Below are 25822 nucleotides of genomic sequence, written 5' to 3' on the forward strand. Positions count from 1 at the left end.
TTTCAACTACCTGAAAGGGAGTTCCAAAGAGGATGGATCTAGACTTTTCTCAGTGGTTGCAAATGACATAACAAGGAGTAGTGGTCTCAAGTTCCATTGGGAGATGTTTAGGTTGGATATTAGGAAAACATTTTTCACTAGGAGGATGGTGAAGCACTGGAATGGGTTACCTAGGGAGGTGGTGGAATCTCCTTCCTTAGAGATTTTAAAGGCCCAGCTTGAGAAAGCCCTGGCTGGGATGATTTAGTTGGGAATTAGTCCTGATTTGAGCAGGGAGGTGGACTAGATGACCTCCTGAGGTCTCTTCCAATCCTGATGTTCTATGATTCTATGATTGTTCCCATTTCAACTGAGAGAGAGACCATCACACCTCTAGATCACAGGGAACAATGTGGTCCCAGGGGGGTATAAGACAAAACGTTATTCCATCAAATGGGTATCTGACAGTCAGTGGAGCAGGGTATCATTGAAAATTGAGCCTTTTTTGAAAATGCAAGCTAAAGGCTTTGTAAAGTAGAAATTTATGCAGTCTTAAATTTTACACTCGGCCAGTCTTTCATCATTGGTTAAACAAAAGCACCAGCAACAATCATCCCTGAACTTTGGAACTATTTCTGCCTGCATAGAGATCATTCCCCATGCAGACACTCCTCTTGAACACTCCTCTTGAACACCTTAGCATAAGGATCAAAGCTCAGTTAGTACCATCTGATGGCTTCGTGGTGGCCTGTATGAAATGGACTGGGGATCTGTGTGCAGTCTGTAGAACACATATGTTCTGTACAAAGACCAGCATCACCAGGGATATATTTGCACCCATGTGCTCCATTACTATAGAGAGGTTCAAGGGCATGGAGAGAGGAATCCCCTTTCATCTAGTGAAAAGGTTCCTCCAGGCCAGGGGAGAGGCACATTTCCAGGGAGTGGCACTTAGGGGAAGATTACACAGCAGCTAATTGGGCTTCTCTGTGTTCTACTGAAAAATGTGAGACTTCAGACCGTTGGGCTTATGATCTGGCCTCTTCATATTGGGGTGATACAAAGGAAAACAGCAGACAAGGGGAAATGACAAATCTGTGAGTCTTAAGGCTGGTATATGCAGAGGAGTGTAAGGGCGACAGGTGACTGGTCTCCACTTGTGCGGCCAATGGGTGTTTGGCAGTTAATTTCCTCAAGCCACTCTGAAAATCCCTGTCACAGCTCACAGTCTGGAGCAAGAGTCTATTGTATTGCCCCACATTCTGCAGCACCCACATCCCCTTGTTTCTGCTCTAATTGCACAGGATTCTGCAGAGTCACTTACAGGTCTCTCCACAGTGCCAAGCCCATCCCTGGTGACTCTACATGAAATCAGTTTATTTGTACCCAGGATACATTAGGTCGATTCTGTTGAGTTGTTCTCTACTCACTCGCCTGCTAATGCTTGCGGGAGATAATCACATCTCTATGGCCCTCATCGGCATTTCATAGTGGATTCCCACTTGGTCCAATAGTCTGATTTCTTTGGTTGCTATCAATAGCTAAACTCCTGGTCTGCTGTTATGTCCTTTGCACAGCAGGCAGAAGCTAAATGCAGTGGCAAGGCCAGGGACTTCAATGTGTCCCAAAAAAGCATCTTTAGGGACAGGACAATTCCTGGCCTTAGGGTCCCTGGACATTTGAAAGGAAATGAGGTCTCAGTTCACACCCCATTCCCATGTGAATGCTACAGACAGCGCAGAGTACTTTGGCATGGGGTAGCTCAGAAGATAAGCTATGAAATCCCTACTTTCATCTCCAAGTTCTCTCTTCAAATCCAGAAGCAGTGGCCCTGTGTCATTCCTGCTTCTGACCTCTGTGAAAAGGGAAGATTTGTGTCTCAGGGAGTGCACTAGAAATAAATCTAGAAGAACTTGATTCAGTCCCAGGTTTTTAGCACCTAACTCCCATGGGCCTTGGCTCATTGATTTGCCACTGGCATATGTAGTGACTTTGGGCAATGGCCAATACTTAATGCAGCACAGGAAGACTAGAAGTCACCTGACCCATTCACAATCTATAAATTTTGTGTCCCTAATCCAGCAATCAACTTCTACAGTTTTCACTCACCCCAATAAGGTTATTCCTCATCTATTCACCATAACAATCTTTCACCTCAACTAAGCAATCCAGTCATGCTACCTCTTCAATCCACCACTTCAAGGAAAAATTGCAAGAATGAGTAAGCCTCAGGGCACATCCTGAAGGTCAAGAGTTTTGGGCTGTAGCATGAGAAGGCAATTCCAGTGTCAATGAACTACCAACTATTTTTGCAAGTGTCTCAGCAAATAATAATGACCTGGTGTTCAATGAGCATCACTATTGAAATATATAGCACAGCATTGCACCAAAGGAAACTTCAAAGGAGTTGGAGTTTTAAATTCATAATTATTGAGTGTTTGGACAAGAAGCTACAATTGTATGGTACCTCCCATAAGGCTTTATGGAAATATGCTTAGAATGTGTTTTATGCTACATATGCCATGTAACATATGTCAAAGGTTATGATCTACTGACCGCATTAATCCTATTAGTATGCATGTATCATTTTTGTATTCAAGTTATGAATGTTATAAATGTTGGCTATGTACTGGCTTGATTTCTAAATAACCTTGGTAGAGCATTTGGTCAGTTCCTGGAGAAAGGAATGCTGAAATTAAGTACCTAATCGAGAAACACTTAAAGGACAATGGATTTTGAAGTGCTCCAATCCACATAAGAAGTTGACTTAAGGACCTTCAAGGTAGCATGTAAAGAATGGATGCTACCAGTAAAAACAGTGAGTCATACATGGACATGTGACTTGCCCAGGTGACTCCTAAACTCCATCTTGGAGCTGGACTTTGCATAAGGGTGAGGAGGGGGTCTCCACCCACAAGAGAAAGTCTATTTAAACCCCTGGGAGACCCCTCCATTTTGTCTCCAGCTGGCTAAAGAGAGAGCCTCCCAACCCCTCAGGATACTTGGAAGCAACTGGAACAAAGGGCAGTGACTGCAAGGGGTGTAAGTGATTGCTGGACCCACGCTAAAAGCTTAGTCTGTAAAAGGGAGCATTCTGAAACTGGTGAGGATCTTATCTGTATTCAGTTTGATTAGACATAGATTTGCGCATTTTATTTTATTTTGCTTGGTAACTTACTTTGTTCTATCTGTTACTACAGGGAACCACTGAAATCATACTTTCTGTATTTAATAAATTCAGAATATGTATTAATACCTGGGGGAGCAAACAACTGTGCATCTCTCTCTATCAGTGTTATAGAGGGCGAACAATTTAGGAGTTTACCCTTTATAAACTTTATACTTTGTATAACAGATTTAAATAGGATTAGATCCCTTTGGGAGTTCGGCGTCTGAGTGTTAAAGACCGGAAAACTTCTGTTAGCTGCTTTCAGGTAAACCTGCAGCTTTGGGGCAAGTAATTCAGCCCCTAGGTCTTTGTTGGAGCAGACAGGAGTGTCTGTCTCCGGCAGGACAGGGTGCTGGTGCAACAAGTGGACAGGGAACGCAGGGGTAGAAGTAGTCTTGGCACATAGGTTGGCAGCTTCCATGGGGGTTTCTGTGATCCAACCCATTACAACTATGATTTAGACCAATTGGGAAGCTTTTTTTTTAAAGAAAACTCATTGTATGCAATGAGGCAAAGAAACATTAATATAATGTATTAATTTAAAAATGCTCAAAGCTCCCAGGCAGTGCAAGTAATGAAGTTCTTGTAAAAGAGAAATTGAGTAAGAAATATTCAAAGAAATAACAACAAATAAAAAATAGTCACTGGAAAATCATGAGTTGAACATAAACAATCATAGACATAGAAGAGGCATGATAAATTTGCATTGATTTTTCTCTATCTATCTATCTATCTATCTACATAATCTTATTTTATCTATTGTATATGTAGTACAGAAAACCATGCACATACAAGGTTTAATAAATATTAATTAATGATAAAAACAGCAGCCAGCTTTGGAGATCTCGACACATTTGGATACCTGTGCGGATGAGAGATGAATGGCTACATACAAAGCTACACGCTGAAGTGAATGGCTATTTCCCAATTGTTATGATTAAAAGGTTAGCTCAACCTCTTCTCCCCGCTCTGATCTCTTACTTCAAACTCTCTGGTCTAAGCTTTGTGCCTATCCCTGTCTTAGGGTGAAATCTTGTGATTCTCCATCTCTCAAACTGGGTCCCAACCGTGATTTCTTCAACTGTGTTTGGTACCTGCATTCTTCTAACAGGAGCTGTGACCAGTAGTAAGTTGAGTGACTAGACGTCTTCAACATGCAAAGTGTAATTTATTTACCACAATAGGAACAAAGCACAACATAAGAGAAAATATGAGCACTTCCAGATGGATCACTGCAGTAGTTTTGTGGAATCAAAATTTAGCCTTATTATTCAGACCTAGTTTAGGAACCATTTTAAAACCTTTCCACCATAGGAAGAACAATACAGTATTTATTTATTTTAAAAAATTTAAATAAATAACAATAATACATACAGTTATATAAGGCTCTAGGTGCCCTAACACATCATATGTGACACAATAAAATCCCATCAGCATTAAAATCATCACTTAGACACCGGCAGAAACTTTTTTTCAACTCTTTATCAATGGAGATAGCAAAACTTGAAGTCACTCAGAAAACCCCATCAAGGTGATTCGGACATTGACACCTTGAATAGGTGACCAAATAAATGGATACCACCATTTAGTCAAACATACTCCACCCTCCCAAGCCCCTCCCTCCCCCCCAAAAAGCCACATGAAACAAAGAACCAACTCAATGAATGAATCAACAAAATAAAAAAAATGGAAACGAAACAAGCAAACACACATGCCAAAACTCTCATATCCCAGGCTACAGGAGCCCTATAAATCCCTATGATAGATAGATAGGTGCATATGTAGATAGATTCTGATCTTATGTACACCGGTGTAATCTTATTCTAACTCATTTGACTTCAGTGAAGCTAGTCCAGATTTCATGATTTCATCAACATATTGCACCCTATGCTCTCCAAGAAACAATTTTGTCATCAGTTGATTATATCTACAAAGAAACTCAGAATGAAAATAAAGTCAAGTTGCAGTGATGGACATTTTAATTCTTGGTGAATAAACTCCACACAACCAGTTTCTTCAATGCAGCTTTGATTTCCTTGTTCCTCATGCTGTAGATGATGGGATTCATCACCGGAGGAACCAGGGAATAGAGAACACCCACCACAAGGCCCAGACCTGATGCTGAGCTGGAGGTAGGTTTCAAGTAGGCAAAGATGCAAGTGAAAACCATCAAAGAGACCACAGTGAGGTGAGGCAGGCAGGTGGAGAAGGCTTTATGCCGGCCCTGCTCAGAGGGGATTCTCAGCACTGTTTTGAAGATCTGAACATAAGACACAATTATAAAAACAAAGCAGTTTAACGCTAAAAACACACCTAAGGCAATACCCCAAACTTCACTGAGGTACAAATCAGAACAGGTGAGCTTGAGTAGTTGGGGGATTTCACAGAAGAACTGGTTGATGTCATCAGACTGGCAGAAGGGTAACCTGAAGGTGTTGCCAGTGTGCAGGGCAGAGTAGGCAATACCAGTAATCCAGGCACTGGATGCCATCTGGACACAAGCTCTCCTGTTCATCACTCTCTCATAGTACAGTGGTTGGCAGATGGCGACATATCGGTCGTATGCCATGATGGTGAGTAAGGCAAGATCAGTTGCAGCGAAGAGGAGAAAGAGAAAGACTTGGGTGACACATCCAGGATAAGAAATCACCCTGGTGTTCATGAGGGAGTTGGCCATGGACTTGGGGATGGTAACAGAGATGGAGCCAAAATCTAGGATGGACAGATTCACCAGGAAGAAGTACATGGGGGTTTGAAGATGGGGGTTGAGGGCTACGGCTGTGATGATGAGAAGATTTCCCATCAGGGCTGCCAGGTAAATCAGCAAGAACACCACAAAATGCAAAATCTGCAGCTCCCGAACATCAGAGAATCCCAGAAGAAGGAACTCATTCAGGGTGGTTTGGTTGGACATTTTCTTTCTCAGTTCATTGTGTGATGGCTGTGGAGGGAAGGAGAAAGACAGTGGGAGAATTACAGTAACAGAGGGAGTGGCCCTGATTTCCTAAAGCAATATGAAATGAGTGTCAACAATGCACAGTATTCATCACTGCTATTTGCTAGCAGTGGTGACTTTTCGCATGAATGTAAATTGACGAAGCTCCCTTAAAGTCAATGAAGCTGCAGCAGTTTGCACCATCTGAAGATCCGGCTCAGGATGCAATTTAATAAAATACTGTGTGAAGGATGGAGCAAAGAACAATCTCAATGTAACAATTCTAGCCAAGAGGGATCCCCTACTGCTACAAGCAGCAGTCTCTGGACTTGGGCAACACTGCCTGTTATCCTCTTTTCGTGGAAATACGAGATGGACTTGGCATTGTGTATGACAGCTCGCCTGTAACGATTTCACTGCAACGCCACGTAGATGGCCGGCTGCCTGAAAATGTATTGATTTATGACACCAGATCCTGACTGCATTTCCATCTCTGTGTACCGATGGGCTAGCAGCATCGCTCTGCTACCTCTCTGCTGTGTCATTTGCCTTTGTCACTTTATGGGTCTGGGGGTCAGTGGCCATTAGGAGACTTGGGTTCTGTTCTTGGCTCTGCTGCTGACCTGCTCTGTGACCTTGGTCCAGTCACTTCCCCTCCCTGTGCCTCTGTTTCCCCTCCATCCATTTCTCTGTCTTGTCTTCTTGGACTTTGAGTTCTGTGGGGGATGAGCTGTGTCTTATTATATCTATGTTCACTGTCCCCGTTTACAGCATTTGTGTTTAGCGGGAAGCACTGTGGGACAGCGGATATGGCACTAGAGCAGAATATCTCAGTTCTAATCCCATTGACATGGTCTATGTCCTTGGGCAGGGATAAGAGAGACAGGCTTTGGCTGGGGACTTCAATTCACTGTTCTCTCTCTTTAATACCCATGATGTTTCCTGCCAACTTTGCTGTTTACTAAGTTTTACCATTCAACAAGTGTCCCTTTGAAACAGAAATAAACACAGTTGCAATAGAGTGACTGGGTTCAAATTGTACAATTATTGGACTATATCAGTGTTCCTACCCCCCTTGAAATCTACATGTTCAATCTGGTGAATTCAGACATTTTCAGTTTAAATTATTTCAAAGGAAAACTAGATTTTAAACTGATACATGCTCCAAGGAAGTCTCTGCTATTCTTGAAAAACAATCTATGTACTGGAAAAGTCCAAACATTTTTATTTTTAAATCAGTGACAATGTTTCTGTTTTAAGCAGTTTACCTGAAATTTGTCTGGTTCTCAATGAACAAAAAGAAAAAAAGTTTTGGTTTTCAAAATTTCTATGAAAAGTCAACTATTGTTTCCTGGGCAGGGTGGCTTTGGCTGGGGGCTTTAGCTGTCTCTGCCTAAGTCTAAAGGTGCCTACATGTATAACGCATATTCTGTGGGTATCAACTTTGCTCTCTATACAGTTTTACCATCCTGCAAGTAACAGTATGAAACAGCAATTAAACCTGATTCCAATAGAGCGAATTGGTTTGTAATTGTGGTGTTATTGGAGAATATTAATGTTAGCATGCTGGCTTAATTATAGATTTCCAATCTGGGCTAAATTTTCAATCTGTTTCCAATCTTTTTGTTTTCATTCTAAGTTTCCAGTCCATTTAAATTATTCCAAAGGAAAACTGGATTTTCTATTGAAAACATTTTCCTACGAAGTCTTTGCTATTTATAAAAAACAATATATGTATTGGCAAAATCAAAACTTGTATTTTTTCAAAGAAACAATGATTTTTTCCCAGATTTCTGCAGTTTTTAACAGCAATTGTTTGGTTCTCGATACACAAAAGTAAAAAACTGCTTTGGTTTCCACGATTTCTTAGAAAAATAAGCTCTAGATGTTTATTAAATGATTGTAAAAGACTTACAGTTTCAATGTAATTCATAGTTCTAATATAATATTATCTCCAGTATATTAAAACCCAAATCTATTAACTGAAATAGCAAACTTACAGTGTTGGTCTTTGTGGAATGTGGAATGTTTCCCAGCCTGAGAAGCATTTGATAGTCCACTGTCAGGATTCTCGGTCATTGTCTGTTTCTCTATCGCTCAATAATGCCCCCACCACTGTGTTATCCAGCAGCTGTTTCCCTGCCCCGTCACCATATTCCCTCAGAGGCTGGGTCTCTGCAGTTCCGGACAGTCAGGGACCTACTCCACAGATGACCACTCCTTGCTCCCCTCCTGGGACAGACTTGGTTGAGAGATGAATTACTAAATAGGATGGGGGACTGAAAGCCCTCCCAACTCTAGAGCTGATCCTGGGTTATGTAGAATTCAGATATCGTCACAGCCCAGGATGTACCTGCCCTGGGGTTAAATAGCTGAATCTGGTCCCCAGAGATGTAAGTGCAGCTCTAATCTCACCTTGGGATGAAACCACCCTGATAACCAGCCCTAACCAAACCTAATCCCCAGAGGAGGAAATGGCCCACCCTGAATCTCATATGATGGCAGCATCCCTGGAAGGACTCTTGGCCAGGAACAAGATAGGGCTGAATGACAAGTGGCATCCCAAGGAGACTGCAGAATAAAATAGGTATATGAAGCACAGACATGTGACCTACAATATCTCAGAATCTAGTGGCACCAGATCCCCAGCTGGCCTGGAATAGACTGTTCCTTCAATAATGCCACATAAACAGCTCTTGGAGAGCAGAGATGTTTTTCTCTGCATTTCATCAGCAGCTCTTGGGATGCAGCCACCACAGGGAGCCACGGCTCCGGCTGCCCTGGCTGCTTGATGTTGGTCACTAGGAAGCAGGCAGAGGCAAACACTAAAAGCTCCTAGCTAAGGCCTAAACTATTATTAATTGATACAGTTCCATTGAGTTCTGAGTAGTAGGGCTGTTTACGCCAAGTGGAGATGTGACCCTTTGATTTCCACACAGCAACTTTGATTTAAACTAGCTGGCGATGAGATGCAGATGAACTATGTAGTTTTCACCAGCGTGGGGAATTAGGCCTCATTAACTCCAGTGGAGCTACTGGGGATTTACACCAGCTGGTAATCTGGCCCATTCTTCAGTTTCAAATACATACGCTTTGCCTGGGAATCTGAAGAGGAGACAAAAGATAACCAGTCTGCACATTCTTAACTCTTTGCCCCAGTGGAATGCAATTCAAGAATGGAACTTTCAATGTCTAAGGAGCATTTCTTTCCTACTGGGGAGAGAACTTTGGAGGAATTCAGTGTTGCTTTGATTTTCTGAATCTGATTTTCAATTTCTAAAATGGATGAATGGACCCACTTTCTTTCTTTCTTTCTTTCTTTCTTTCTTTCTTTCTTTCTTTCTTTCTTTCTTTCTTTCTTTCTTTCTTTCTTTCTTAACAATTATATGGTTTCTTTCTCCAAACATCACTAAAATAAAAGACTCATTAGGCTGAAGATGCAATGCTATATGACATCTTAAAAATGTTTATTTCACACTGATTGTAGGTATGACAGAGAGACTGAACAATGACGAAGGGTCAGATCCTCATCTGGTGTAAATCAATTGTAGCTCCATTGGTGTTAAGGAGTAAAATCCACATACCACCCCCACACAAACCTTGCGTAAAACTGCCATAATGCAGTTAGAGTCAATGAGACCAGATCTCTGGATGCTGTAAATTGGCATAGTGGTATGGAGCTATTTCAGTTGATGTGAACTCAGTATCTGTACCATGATGCCTGGTTTTATGTTTGTTCCAGTATATTAGATTCTCATTGCTTAGAAACTCTATCCCATTTTAATTACCATAAAATATTCTGTATCAAAGGGGTAGCCGTGTTAGTCTGGATCTGTAAAAGCAGCAAAGAGTCCTGTGGTACCTTATAGACTAACAGATGTTTTGGATCATAAGCGCTCGTGGGTGAATACCCACTTCGTCACATGCATAAGGTGCCACAGGACTCTTTGCTGATAAAATATTCTAAAATCTTGAGATTATAGTTCATAGAGAGAAATCTGTGAGATGTGCTCCTTGTTGGTAAATTGGCTGCTAAATATATAGACACTAGGTCTGGGGCCCAAAGGTAAAATGACAGTGATGGTGAGAGATGAGAGACCAGAAAAATGCCCAGTTTGAGACACCCAGCCAGAGGAAGGACCTACTCCGGCTGGAGGAGGGCCACCTTAGAATCACCCCAGAGAGAGTGGGGAGAAGTGATGCCGTGTTTGTAAAAAACTGGGTTCTATCTCCCCAAATTGTCCCATCTGTCCACCAATGGTGAGAGCAATCCTGGAGCAGCAGCCTGCCCCTCAACCTTATGTAGTTATCTTTGTGACTGGTTCAGGGTCTCTGCACATTCAGGCAGTTGTAGGTGCATCAGTCAAACCCAAAGCAGTTTTCCTTCTCAGACCTATTGTCTCAAGCTTTCTGTAGATTCTGGGAGGTGGAGTTAACATAGAGGTCATTTAATGACCTGCGAGATACAGAAGGTCTGATTATCTAATTGTCTGGTTAGGAACCCCGATATGTAAAATGATGATGCACTGAGGGCACATGAAAACATTAAACAATTTTATTAGAACATTTAGTAAAGATACAAACACTCCAAATTACATTAAAAGACAACAGAAATGTGAAATTAAGCTGATCTTTTGCATCATCTCTTAAATAGTATCCCACCCTTTCTTGGGGTTCTGGGGGTCAGAGAGAAAAAAGATGTGAAAGGGTGTGAAAAGATCAGTTAAGGGAACTCTTAGAGGGCTTACTCCTTCACCCTCCCACTTCCCTTGTCCTTGTGTGAACAGAGAACAACAATACCTGAAGTCTGAAGGTGCAAACAATTTGATGTCTATTGGGTTGAACTTCCAGCAAGTTTAAATCCAGGTTCCTTTTTCCTTATTTTGGAATCACAACTTACTTCCTGTTTGTGCCTAATTTATATTGCAATATTCTCAGCTATACCTTAACCAAACATTTTACTGAAATCTATCTAACCAATCCTAACAGATTGTAACATAATTCTCTAACCAATTATATCCCACTACCCTAATTAGAAATGAGGGTATCACAACCACAACTATTGAGAAGATTCAGAGGGGTGTTATTCTGGATCTAATGAAGTGGGTATTCACCCATGAAAGCTTATGCTGTTAGTCTATAAGGTTCCAGAGGACTCTTTGTAGCTCTTGAGAAGTGATTTCTTCCCAGACATGATGCTATGAAACTAACCATAAGATTAGAAGGGACCTCAGGAAGTCATCTAGTTTGGACTCTGAGGATGTGACCGTACCTTCCCAGCTTATGGCTGCTTCTGCTGCTTAGCCAAAGGCCTTAGCCTAAGAACCAGGCCTAGTACTATCCTCGTGAGTGAAGGCCCATACACAGGAGGACTGTGATTTTGATTCTTTGTTTTATACCCCTCTAACTATCTAAGTGATAAAAATAAACCTAAGTTCTTAAAGCCCCACCCCTTCTGTCCCGCCTCCCCCATCAGTCAGGGGACAAGGATCAGGGTGGGTTGGATGGGGGGGTTCTGAGGGGAGCAGTCAGGGTGTGAGAAGTTGGAGGGGGCGGGGGCCAGGCTGCTTGGGGAGGCACAGGTTTCGCTTCCCATCCCTCCATACCATTTCACAACCCCAATGTGGCCCTTGGGCCAAAAGGTTTGCCCACCCCTCTCATAAAGACTATAATCAGGTTCCTTCATATGGGTCTTCTCCTGAAATTAAAATAACTATAATTTCAGATTGAAGGTTTAGAATCTCAAAGCTGCCTCAGGGATTAAACATGCCTAAATCCCTTGAAAATTTGAGCATTTAGATACCTAAGAAAGCTTGGAAGGTTTTAGAGAGGCAAAACACACAGCTGGCCTGCAAAACAAATCTGTTAGAAGTTTGCTTTCCTCCTTGAGCACAGGAACCTTCCCATTAACCTCTTAATGGTGCTTTTCAACTCAGTGTTCCTCAGGGTGTAGATCATTGGGTTCAGCATTGGAGTGAGCACTGTGTACAGCATAGACACTGCCTTGTCCACTATGCTGGTCATAGATGAAGACAAAAGGCATATGAAGACTATTTTGATGACTATGAGGACATCGCATTAGAAACCGTCTAGTGTGTTGGGTGCGCAGAAGGGCAGTTGGATGATCAGGGCAAACTGGATAATAGAATGGACAAAGCCACCCAGCCATGACCTTGCCCCCAGCCGCATGCACATACTTCTGTTCGTGATAGCCAGGTAGTGCAATGGCTTATAAATGGCCACATACCGATCAGACGCCATCACTACTAGGAAGAAGACCACAGTGCCCCCGATGAAGTGGAAGAAGAACATCTGGGTCAGACACCCATTGAATGAGATGGTTTTGTGCTGGTACAAGAGGTCCTTTAGCATCTTGGGGGCAGTCACCGAGGACTAACTGAGGTCCAGGAAAGCCAAGTTGGCCAACAGGAGGTATATGGGTGTGTGGATGTGAGGGTCAGCGATCACGTTGGTGATGATGATGATGATGAGGTTCCCAAGGCATGTAGTCCCATAGACTAGGAAGAAGACCAGAAAGAGGAAGTGCTAGAGCTCAGTGCTCTAAGAGATGCCCCCAGAATAAATTCTGTCGTTGGGCTGGTGAGATTCTCCTGTTCTGTTTAGGGTTATACTTATATATATAAACTATACCTGCAGGCAGGACATTGATGAGAATGATGAACTCCTTGACGTTCTTGCTGTTAAATTACTGGTAACCACTCACAACCTTAACAAAGTTTTTGTTTTGTGCATTATTTTGCTTAGGAATTCCCTTTCTGATTGGGAAAGCACACACAAAAAAAAACAATAGTGTAACTTCAGTGGAAAAGTGTAGATGGTTAATTAGGTACCTATGACCCCCTATTTGTGGTGGCTCACATGCTAGGTGAGTGTATGAACTACTGGGCGGTAGCGTCCCAGGCCCATTGTCTTTCATAATGGCACTTCATAGTGATTCTTAGTATTTGTGACAGAAAACTGGTGAGAATGATTCTGTAGCCGGGTGGTTAAGGTCGTCATGGGGATACTCAAAATCAAATCCTTTCTCCAGTCTATCTTTAAGTATTTACACAAAATAGCAGAGCTTCAAGAGTGGAGACTGAGTAAACCCCAGACCCCAATATCCCATAACCCAGACCATGCTCCTCTGTTATGGAAGACCTAAATTCAAACCCTTTCCCTGTATTAGGGAAAAAGGGAAATCAAACCCAGTTGTCCCACCCCATAGGTAAATCTGCGAACCACTAAGCTTCAGTTTATAACAGAGGCACCACCTTCCCGAACTGTTTTGAAAATTTTGATCCAGAAACAACTTCTGAAAAATATGTTCACTTGCTTTTTTGTTTACTATTCTCCAATTACTGGTAACAACTGTCAGTCTTAACTCCTGCTTGGCAATGTTTTTGTTTCTTGTTGTCGTTTTTTCTTTAGGAATTCCCTTCTTTCCACCACCACTGTGAAGTCGACTGCTCCTGGAAACTCAGAAAGGAGACGTAATCCTAGGCACTTTAAGAAATTACACATTGCTGCATTCCTTTCACCTTTCTCTCTCGTGTTGGTCATAGTCAGAGATCTCTACTCAAAGTAAAATCATCAGATGATTCCTATACTCTAACCGTATGTAAATTCAACAGTGCTAGGAGGTTTGTGTGTGCAGAGATGCTAGCACTGAATCTAGAAGCATTTGTATAACTTGTGGCACATGGAATGGGTGAGGATGTTGTGTATACCGTCCGTCATTCTCACTAATCAGAACTTATTGATGCATGTCTTCATCTATGTATAATGTATTTCCTAGACAGAGTCAACAAAATCACTGTCCAATAAAGAGTAAAGCACAGTGGAGTGCATGAACCATGAGAAATAAATCCCCTTTAGATGGATGAGTGAGGCTGTGTCTACACTACAAGCTATGCCACTGCAGTGTAGATGCTTACTACAGTCAAAGAAAGGGATTTTCCATCACTGTAGTAAATGTACCCTCTTGAGACTCGGTATCTACATTGATAGAAGAATTCTTCCATCAACCATGGTGTGGCTATAGTGGGGGTTAGGTTGATCTAACTATGTCACACAGAGCATGACCACTTTCACAGCTCTGAATGATGTAGCTAGGCTGACCTCCATTTTAGGTATACAAGGCGTAAGACTCTCCCAGAATGCATGTTTCATTATTTCAGAATGAAGCCAAAGGGGGAGGGTTAAGGTTGTTTGGCTCTTTGGAACTGATCATTTTAATTCTTTCAAATACTGGGTTTCTTTTTAAGTTCTAACTTAACACTGAATTTCTCTTTATCCACCATGACTTCAATCTGTCAATGACTTTTTTTTTCTCCTTTTCCTTTGGAATTAATGCTGGGACTTACAGAAGAGCCAGATTGTTAAAGATCTTTAGGTGCCTAGTGGGATTTTCAAAAGAGCCTAGGTGTCTAATTTACAACAAAATCATTGTGTTTTAGGGACCTAGGATGGGATTCACAAAGGTATTTAGATTAGGGTGACCAGACGTCCCGATTTTATCGGGACTGTCCCGATATTTGCTTGTTTGTCCCGCGTCCCGACCAATGTTAGGTCGGGACACTGGACAAACAAGCAAAGGCTCCGGAGCCCGAAGGGCTCGCACCCTCCCCTGCCCCGACTCCGCCCCCTCCTTCCCCCATTGGATCCTTCCCCAAATCCTCGCCCCCATCCCCGCCCCCTCGCTGCCCCACTGTCTCCCTCCCCAAATCCCCGCCTCTTTCCAAGCATGCCATGCCCAGGAGACTCAGGGGAGTGCGGGGCCGGGGTCAGTGTGAGTCTGGCCTGGCCCCGAGCAGGCAGGACTCGGGCGCGGTACCTGGAGGGAGAGTAGGGGGGCGGCCCGTGGGGCTAGGTGGCGGCTGTTCTCCCCACCTGGGCAGGGGACTCGGGAGCAGCCGCTGCTGCAGCTCCCACTGCTGTGGGGGGAGGAAGTGGCCAAGCACGTGGCGCTCAGCGGCTGCGGCTTTGGTGCCCGGGCCCGAACCCCCTGAGCCCGGGCCTGCTGCGGGGCAGCGCGCACACTGCGCTCAGCCCCTGGCCAGTCGCGTCTGGGCTGGCTGCCCGGCTGGTGCAATCCTGTGGCGGAGGCATCGGCAACCCAGTCCCGTTCGTTCCCCTGCAGGACCCGAGCGGGATGCGGGGGGCTGGGGCCTGCTGCCCCCACTCCGAGGCCACCCGCAGGATTGCACCAGCTGGGCAGCCAGCCCAGACGCGAGTGTCCAGGAGCTGGGTATGCGCAGCGTGCGCGCTGGGTCCCCGCAGCAGGCCCGGGCTCGGGGGGTTCGTGGGCGCCAGAGCCGCAGCTGCCGAGCTTGGCCAGCGGCCGCTTCCTCCCCCGCGGCAATGGGAGCTGCAGCAGCGGCTGCTCCCGATTCCTGCTGCCCAGGTGGGGAGAACAGCCGCTGCCTGGCCCCGCAGGCCACTCCGTACTCTCCCTCCAGGTACCACGCCTGAGTCCTGCCTGCTCGGGGCCAGGCTGGACTCACACTCACCCCAGCCCCGCGCTCCCCTGAGTCTCCCGGGTCTCCCTCCAGCGCTTGCGGAGGGAGGAGGAATCGGGGGTGGGGGATTTTTTTTTTTTTTTGCTCTGCCCCCGCCCCGCCCCCCCGCGTCCCGATATTTGACTTGGGTGATCTGGTCACACTAATTTAGATGCATTTTCAAAAGTGCCTAAAGGCCAAGTTTTTAAAAGTACTTAGGCATTGAAAAAGGCAGATAGGTGCCTAGTGGAATTTTCAGAAACACCTAAGGAGGTTAGACACCTAATTCTTGTTGAAATCAATGGAAGGTATTTCTGCTACCTGCATCTTTAGGTGCATAAATACTTTTGAAAATCTGGCCCTTTTAAATTTTTGAAAATCCCACTTTAGGTCTAATGGAAGGGACTGAGCGCCAGTGACTGATCCCAGACCCGTCTGTGAAATCAGGGTAAAGATTGGCACCGAATGCCCAGTTTTTCAAAGCAGCCTAAGGGTGTCAGACATCCACTCCTTTAAAATCTAGGGCTAAACTCAGCAGTGCTGAGAACAAGCAGTGTAGACCATGAACGTTCAATGAGAATTAGGCTCCTAAGGATATATGTACACTGAAGCTTGGTGCAAGGTAGCACATTAAGATTATCAGTGTGGATGTTGCAGTGCGGGATCTAAAGTCCAACTGACTCTCCTGGGTCTGAGCTCGGGTGGCAAATGTTAGGATATGGGACCTGGGCTCTTAAATCATGAAGATAACTTGGAACAATTTACCCTTAGACTGAGGTATGTCGGGCTTCCAGGCTAAGATTTCCAAAGCTGGTTAGAGGAGTCAGGGACCCAATTCCCAGTACAAGCAGCTGAACATTGAACTCCACCAGGGAGCATTAATCTTAGTCAATAAAAGCCAGATTTGTAAAGGTATTTAGGTTCCAGATGATGCAGATAGGTGTTTAGTGGGGTTTCAAAAGCACCTCTGCAACCAAACATTGAAATCTATGGAAGTTAGGCACTTATGACATCTCCACTGGGCTCCTGTGTGCATCTTTGGGTGTCTAAATATCTTAAGTATCAGAGGGGTAGCCGTGTTAGTCTGGATCTGTAAAAGCAGCAAAGAATCCTGTGGCGCCTTAAGGAAACTACAATGCATTTGTGACCTTCCAGAAAACACCATCCTATCCTCCATGGATGTAGAGGCTCTCTTCACAAACATCCCTCACACAGATGGAATACAAGCTGTCAGGAACAGTATCCCTGATGATGCCACAGCACAACTGGTTGCTGAGCTCTGTGCCTTTATCCTCACACACAACTATTTCATATTTGATGACAATATATATCTCCAGATCAGTGACATCGCTATGGGCACCCGCATGGCCCCGCAATATGCCAATATTTTTATGGCCGACCTGGAAGAACGCTTCCTCAGCTCCCATCCACTCACCCCCCTTTTCTACCTATGCTACATTGATGACATCTTCATCATCTGGACCCATGGGAAGGAGACTCTGGAAAAATTCCACCAAGATTTCAACAGCTTCCACCCCACCATCAACCTCAGCCTGGACCAATCTACACGGGAGGTCCACCTTGTACACACCACGGTGCAAATAAGTGATGGTCACATTAACACCACCCTATACCGAAAACCTACCGACCGCTATGCCTACCTTCATGCCTCCAGCTTCCATCCCGGGCACACCACAAGATCCATTGTCTACGGCCAAGCACTGAGGTACAACCGCATCTGCTCTAACCCCTCAGACAGAGACCAACACCTACAAAATCTCCACCAAGCATTCTCAAAACTACAGTACCCGCACGAGGAAATAAGGAAACAGATCAACAGAGCCAGACGTGTACCCAGAAGCCTCCTACTGCAAGACAAACCCAAGAAAGAAACCAACAGGACTCCACTGGCCATCACATACAGTCCGCAGCTAAAACCCCTCCAACGCATCATCAGGGATCTACAACCCATCCTGGACAATGATCCCACACTTTCACAGGCCTTGGGTGGCAGGCCAGTCCTCGCCCACAGACAACCTGCCAACCTGAAGCATATTCTCACCAGTAACTGCACACCGCACGATAGTAACTCTAGCTCAGGAACCAATCCATGCAACAAACCTCGATGCCAACTCTGCCCACATATCTACACCAGTGACACCATCACAGGACCTAACCAGATCAGCCACACCATCACCAGTTCATTCACCTGCACGTCCACCAATGTAATATACGCCATCATATGCCAGCAATGCCCCTCTGCTATGTACATCAGCCAAACTGGACAATCTCTAAGGAAAAGGATAAATGGACACAAATCAAATATTAGGAATGGCAATATACAAATACCTGCAGGAGAACACTTCAACCTCCCTGGCCACACAATAGCAGATCTTAAGGTGGCCATCCTACAGCAAAAAAACTTAAGGACCAGACTTCAAAGAGAAACTGCTGAGCTTCAGTTCATCTGCAAATTTGACACCATCAGCTCAGGATTAAAGAAAGACTGTGAATGGCTTGCCAACTACAGAACCAGTTTCTCCTCCCTTGGTTTTCACACCTCTACTGCTAGAACAGGGCCTCATCCTCCCTGATTGAACTAACCTCATTATCTCTAGCTTGCTTCTTGCTTGCATATATATCTATATCTATCTATCTATCTATCTATCTATCTATCTATCTATATATATATATATACCTGCCCCTGGAAATTTCCACTACTTGCATCTGAAGAAGTGGGTATTCACCCACGAAAGCTCATGCTGCAAAACGTCTGTTAGTCTATAAGGTGCCACAGGATTCTTTGCTGCTTTTAAATATCTTTAAAAAACCTGGCCCTAATTCCTAAAATGCACAGAACATCTCAGTAACTGAGGATCCAGTTGCCAATTAAAATCCTGATGTATTTGAACAATTGTCCCATATTAAACAAATGCTGGCAAACAAGCACAGCCAGGTGGAGGCAACTGGGCTCGACTTCTCCTGCTACAGAATACAGAGAGGGAAAGGATGTGACTCTCTATGCAGGCCAGCTTTACATGGAGGATTCTTATTGCAGCTTCTATCCCCTGACTCCACTGGTCTTGGTGAATTTACACTCTGCAGCCATTGCACAGACCTGGGAAGCAAATTCCCATTACCATCCCTGCCCCAAAGCAGCAGATATTTCATGGCTTCAGTTAAAGTCTTCTCCTTAGTGGGGAAAGTTGGCCCAAAGGTTAGAGCACTAGGCTGGGACTTGGCAAACCAGCATTCAGTTCCTTGCTCCTCCATTTGCATCCTGTGTTTGACTGGCCTGGTACTGAGTCACTCTGCCCCACTTCCCTGTTGGACACTGTCCCTCCAAACAGCACCTGCCACTTGCCAGTGGAAGTTGTGCCTGGTATTTAGATGGCCAAGGATGCTCAACGGCTGTGTGCTATGAGGTACACAACAGCTACTTGTTTCAAAAGAATTACAGCCAAAACTCATACACCTGGCACAAGATAGTCACGTAAATCAGCTTCACACAGAGCACTAAGTGAGACATCAGGAATGTTGCTAAGGGCCCAGCATGTGCTGGGTCAATCAGTATCAGTCCTATCCTCTCAGCAGATGAGGAAGGATGATCGAGTCCTTAGTATAGCAGCCTGCCACTGCTGAGATGCAGGTTTCATTCCCTGTACTGTCACACGTGCCCTGTCTAGCCTTACAGGAGTCACTTACAGCACGTTTTTAAAGGTGTTCGGCCTTCTTAAGGCAGCTGAGCACTACTGAAAATCCCACTGGGCACCTGTTAACATTTCAGGGGTCTGACCATCTTTAGAAGCCTGCCCTTAACCTCTCTGTGCTTCAGTTTGCCATCCCAATGGGAATAATGCTACTTCCTTAACTCACTGGACAGTATTAAGACAACTACTTTAAATATCTTGAGATTCTCACATACTGCAGCTATGGGGCTGATAGAAAGACTTTAAATACATGATTCCAACTACAAAGGCTGAGATTTTCCTGGGTCTCTAGGGGACTGGGATGCCAAATTACCAGTAAATTGAATGGGGGTTGGGCATTCACCTCCTAGAGTTGGCTTTTAAAATCTCAGCCAAAGTGACTATGGGTCACTTGTTTCTGTCTTTTTAAAGCCATTCCTGTGGCTATGCAAAGCACATTGCTAGTATTCCCAGCCAGGATCCCAGTGTCTGAGAATGTTTTCATCAATATTTTAAAATGTATGATTAAAAATTGCAAAAAAAAAGTTTGAAATTTCAAAAGTTTTAATGAAACTGCTGTTAGGATCCTCGGCCAGCTCCAAAGCTAAAGTATCATCTGCTAAAACCAGATCTGAATGACTAGTTTTTTTTAACTCTTCAGTCTAACAGATAACGGTATATGATTTACCTCTATTTGACATTGGTGAGGCCTCATCTGGAGAACTCTGCCCAGCTTTGGGCCCCACACTACCAGAAGGATGTGGACAAATTGGAAAGAATCCTATGGGGGGCAACAGAAGTGAGTAGGGGGCTGGGGCACATGACTTATGAGGAGAGGCTGAGGGAACTGGGATTGTTTAGTCTGCAGAACAGAAGAATGAGGGGGGATTTGATAGCTGATTTCAGCTACCTGAAAGAGAATTTCAAAGAGGATGGATCTAGACTGCTCTCAGTGGTAGAAGATGACAGAACAAGGAGTCATGATTTCAAGTTGCAGTGGGGGAGGTTAAGGTTGGATATTAGGAAAAACTTTTTCAGTAGGAGGGTGGTGAAGCACTGGAATGGGTTACCTAGGGAGGTGGTGGAATCTCCTTTCAGGCTTCACAAAGCCCTGGCTGGGATGATTTAGTTGGGAATTGGTCCTGCTTTGAGCAGGGGTTGGGCTAGATACCTCCTGAGGTCCCTTCCAACCCTGATAGTCTAGGATTACTTTGACAGACTTTTCCTAGTGAGCCACAGTTTCGCTTTACATAATGATCAAGGGGTGGAAAAGAGGTTTCTGTGCAGCTGAATTTCGTTGAATTTATGTCAGACTTCTGGGATTTTACTGTATTATTGATTATATGCTAAATGGCCTAGTGTCTTTATTATTATTATTATTAGTAGTAGTAGTAGTAGTAGTTTTAAAAATAACTACAAGTTATATCTTGCTAGGTTGGAAGAGGCTATTTTGATGAGGAAGGATTCCTGTTGTTTCCCAAAGAATATCTGACTTGTAATACGAGGCCACATCTGGATCCCAGTGTAGTCACTGGGGTTTAGCCTTTCACTTCAAAGAGATCAGGATTTGGACAATGGCTTGGAAATGAAGACTCAGTTTTATCTAATGTCACCCTAGAGAAAGTCAGTGTGACAGAGATGTAAGGGTAAAATTTCCCGTGTTATCTGTACTAGCGCCAAATCAGAGAAGTTCCATTGACATCAACATTTTAAAGCCAAAGAAGTTGTGGCCAAAGATTAGGGGCTAAACTCAGTATTGCTACCTCTGCAAGTGAAGTGTAAAAGTATTATTAGGTAGGCCAAACAATAGAACAAGAGCACTTCACAGTGTGAACCCATGGCACAGAGATGGGGGCCTATTGAACAGCGGGGTTCTGTTCTGTGCAAGGAGGGGCTGACCGTGGCCAGAAGTAAGAAGGACTTGCTGAGAGGAAGTTAGACTCTGCCCAGGTGGAAACACTGATGGATTTCCTTTTCTCAGAAGGGGTGAGACAAGAGCAAGGGAGGGGACATCTCAGGACACTGTTCTGGTCAAATAATATCTAAGACACAAGAGCTTTAAAAGTAAAGTTACTGAATTTAAGAAATCCTTTAGCTCAGCCTGTATTCCCTGTTTTGCAGCTACATTGTCCTTGAAAGGGTTAAACTAGATGCCTAAAGTCACCACAATCTAGGCGGAGCTTTGGGCGGCAGAGGATGTGTGTGAAAGCTGCTGGGGGGGTTGGAAGAACTCCGAAACTTTTTTTGAGGTCCAGGGCAGATGGATGGTGAAAAATCTACACCCCTGAATGACTCAGCCCCACTTGTGGACAGTGCTATGTTGACAGGAACCACTTTTTCTGCCAACATAGCTACTGCTGCTTGGGAAAGTGGATTAACTACGCCAATGGAAGAAGCTCTCCTGTCATTGTAGAAGCATCTTCACTTCAGCACTAAAGTGCTGCATCGGGGCACCTATGCCGATGCAGAGTTTTAAGTGTAGACTTGCAGTTAAGTACCTGTTAGAGGGTGTGGCTTAGCACACACCTGTCTGATCAGCATCTCCCATAGTTTAGTTAGGTGCCTCCCTACAAAGCATACTGGCTTAGCTGGATCCCATTCTTCAGTGTCTGTCTCTCCCTCTTCATTCACAGGAGCCTGGGCACCTAATTCAGGGTTTGCAAATCCCGGTGATTTTCTAGGTGCCCAAAGATTAAGTTGTGAGATATTCAGAGCTGCAACACAAAATGGCCAACTTTCTAAATGTTTTTGGGTGCCTTGTGGGATTTCCAAAAGCTGCTAGGTACTCAACACCCTTGAAAACTATGAGTTTTCAGTACCTCAGTCCTTTTGAAAATCCTTTTTGGCATCTAAAAACCTTTGATATTGTGGCACCCAAGTCCTTTTGTGAATCTATCCGTGAGTGTCTGAAATCCCCTAAGAGGCTTTGAACATATAAGCCTGGACAATTAGAGAGAGATCCAAAACCTTCCCAATATTGAGTGCTTTGGAAACTTCATCTGGGTATTACCAATGGCTCCTTTCTTAGTAATGGGCAGAACACAGACTCCAGTATCAAATACACATGAGCTTTGGGCATTCAAAATTCAGGACAGAAAAGTGAAGGTAAACTTTCCTGCTGCAAGTTCTGGAGGAACCAACTAGGGCAGAGTTCTTCTTGACCTGCTCCGCACAAACAGGGAAGAATTTGAAGGGTAGGCAAAAGTGCATAGGAACCTGGGAGCACAGAATGGAGAGGAGGTGACCAGCCCTCTGCGGAGAAAGGAGAGGTTCAGGACCATTTCGAAAAGCTGCATGAGCACATGAAGCCAGATGTGCTGCATCCAAGGGTGCTAAAGGAGATGGCGAATGTGATTGTAGAGCTATTGGCCATTATATTTGAAAATTTGTGGTGATCCAGGGAGGTCCTGTATCAACGGAAAAACCTCCTCACCCCCCAGGATACGTGGAAGCAACCAGAACAAAGGGCACTGACTACAAGAGGTGTGAGTGATTGCTGGACCCAGGCTAAAAGTTAGTCTATAAAAGGGAGCATTCTGGAACTGGTGAGGCTCATATCTGTATTCAGTTTGATTAGCCAAAGAATTGCACATTTTATTTTATTTTGCTCTGTAACTTACTTTGTTCTGTCTGTTACTACAGGGAACCACTGAAATCCTACTTTCTGTATTTAATAAAATCAGAGTATGTATTAATACCTGGGGGAGGAAACAACTGTGCATAAATCTCTATCAGTGTTGTAGAGGGCGAACAATTTATGAAACTGATATATTTGGGTTTAGACCCCGTTGGGAGTTGGACGTCTGAGTGTTAAAGACAGGAACACTTCTGTTAGCTGCTTTCAGGTAAACCTGCAGCTTTGGGGCAAGTAATTCAGCCCCTGGGTCTTTGTTGGAGCAGACGGGAGTATCTGGCTCTGGCAGGACAGGGTGCTGGGGCCCTGAGCTGGCAGGGAAGGCGGGGTAGAGGTAGTTTTGGCACATCGGGTGGCAGCTCCCAAGGGAGTATCTGTGATCCAACCCATCACAACTATGATTTAGCCCAACTGAGTAGCTTTGTTTTTAAGATAACTCATTGTATCCAATCAGGCAAAGAAATGGAGCATGTTATAATGTATTACTTTAAAATGGCTCAAAGCTCCCAGGCAGTGCAAGTAATGAAGTTCTTGTAAAAGAGTAATGGAGTAAGAAATATTCAAAGAAATAACAACAAATAATAAATAGTCACAGGAAAATCATGAGTTGGACATCAACAGTCATAGACAGAAAAAGAGGCACGATAAATTGGCATTGATTTTTCATGATCTATCTAATCTATCTCTCTCTCTATCTATTTACATGATCTTATTTTATCTATTGTATATGTAATATACACAACCATGAACAAACATGGTTTAATAAATATTAATTAATAATAATAACAGCAATCAGCTTTGGAGATCTAGACACATTTGGATACTTGTGTGAATGAGAGACGAATGGCTCCATACAAAGCTAAACGTTGAAGTGAATGGCTATATCCCAATTGTTATGATTAAAAGGTTAGCTCAACCTCTTCTCCCCACGTTGGTCTCTTGCGTCAAACTCTCTGGTCTAAGTTTTGTGCCTATCCCTGTCTTAGAGTGGAATCATGTGATTCTCCATCTCTCAAACTCAGTCCCAACCGTGATTTCTCCAACTGCGTTTGGGGCCTGCAGTTCTTCCCACGGGTGCTGAAACATACAAACCAGTAGTATGTTGAGTGAATAATCGTCTTCACCTTGAAATGTATTACCGGTATTTATTTATCACAGTAGGAACAAAGCATTACATAAGAGAAAATATGAGCACTTCCAGATGGATCACTGCAGTAGTTTGGTGGAATCAATTTTGGCTTTATTATTCAGACTTAGTTTGTCTTTAGGAACCATTTTAATACCTTTCTCTTCCAAATACCTTTCCACCATAGGAAGAACAATACAGTATTTATTTATTTTAATAAATTTAAATAAATAAAAATAATGCATACAGTCATATAAGGCTCTAGGTGCCCTAACACATCATGCATGACACAATAAAATCCCATCAGCATTAAAATCATCACTTGAACAGACACCTGCAGAAACTTTTTTTCAATTCTTCATCAATGGGAAAAGCAAAACTTCAGGTCTCTGAGAAAACTCTATCAAGGTGATTATGACATTGACAGCTTGAATAGATGACAAAACAAATGGATACCACCATTTACTCAAACATACTCCACTCTCCCAAGTTCCTCCCTCCCCCAAAAAAGCCACCTGAAACAAAGAAACAAGTCAACCAATGAATCGACAAAATCAAACAAAATGAAAAAGAAACAAGCAAACACACAAGCCAAAACTCTCATATCCCAGGCTACAGGAGCCCTATAAATCCCTATGATAGATAGTTAGGTGCCTACGTAGATAGATTCTGATCTTATGTACACTGGTGGAATCTTATACTAACTCGTTTGACTTCAGTGAAGCTAGTCCAGATTTTGTGATTTCATAAAGAGATTCCACCCTATGTTCTCAAAGAGACAATTTTGTCATCTGTTGATTATATCTACAAAGAGACTCAGAATGAAATCACAGTCAAATTGCAGGGATGGACATTTTAACTCTTGGTGAATAACCTCCTCACAATCAGTTTCTTCAATGCAGCTTTGATCTCCTTGTTCCTCATGCTGTAGATGATCGGATTCATCACTGGAGGCACCAGGGAATAGAGAACACCCACCAAAAGGTCCAGACCTGATGCTGAGCTGGAGGTGGGTTTCAGGTAGGCAAAGATGCCAGTGAAAAGGAACAAAGAGACCACAGTGAGGTGAGGAAGGCAGGTGGAGAAGGCTTTATGCCGGCCCTCCTCAGAAGGGATTCTCAGCACAATTTTGAAGATCTGAACATAAGACACAATTATAAAAACAAAGCAGTTTAACGCTAAAAACACACCTAAGGCAATAACCCCAACTTCACTTAGGTATGAGTCAGAGCAGGTGAGCTTGAGTAGTTGGGGGATTTCACAGAAAAACTGTTTGATGACATTGGACTGGCAGAAGGGTAACCTGAAGGTGTTGCCAGTGTGCAGGGCAGAGTAGACAATACCAGTAATCCAAGCACTGGCTGCCATTTGGACACAAGCTCTCCTGTTCATTATGCTCTCATAGTGCAGTGGTTGGCAGATGGCGACATATCGGTCGTATGCCATGATGGTGAGCAAGGCAAGATCAGTTGCAGCGAAGAGGATAAAGAGAAAGACTTGGGTGACACATCCAGGATAATAAATCATCCTGGTGTTCATGAGAGATTGGCCATGGATTTGGGGATGGTAACGGAGATGGAGCCGAAGTCTAGGATGGACAGATTCACCAGGAAGAAATACATGGGGGTTTGAAGATGGGTGTTGAGGGCTACGGCTGTGATGATGAGAAGATTCCCCATCAAGGCTGTCAGGTAAATCACCAGGAACACCACAAAGTGCAAAATCTGCAGCTCTCGAACATCAGAGAATCCCAGGAGAAGGAACTCGGTCAGGGTGGTTTGGTTGGACAT

General features: G+C 43.8%; 1 protein-coding gene and 1 pseudogene across 1 annotated transcript; both read right to left on the minus strand.

The window, feature by feature from the left end:
• Positions 1–5126: 5126 nt before the first annotated feature.
• Positions 5127–6062, minus strand: LOC123348018 (olfactory receptor 14C36-like). The gene has a single exon (XM_044985244.1). It carries the CDS (start codon positions 6060–6062, stop codon positions 5127–5129), a length of 936 nt encoding a protein of 311 aa, XP_044841179.1.
• Positions 6063–24887: 18825 nt separating this feature from the next.
• Positions 24888–25822, minus strand: LOC123348635 (annotated as a pseudogene).

Source organism: Mauremys mutica, chromosome 13 (genome assembly GCF_020497125.1).
Source record: "Mauremys mutica isolate MM-2020 ecotype Southern chromosome 13, ASM2049712v1, whole genome shotgun sequence".
Classification (NCBI taxonomy): domain Eukaryota; kingdom Metazoa; phylum Chordata; order Testudines; family Geoemydidae; genus Mauremys; species Mauremys mutica.

Excerpts from the sequence above, each read along its gene's own strand:
- LOC123348018 (XM_044985244.1), bottom strand. The coding sequence starts at position 6,062 with ATGTCCAACCAAACCACCCTGAATGAGTTCCTTCTTCTGGGATTCTCT.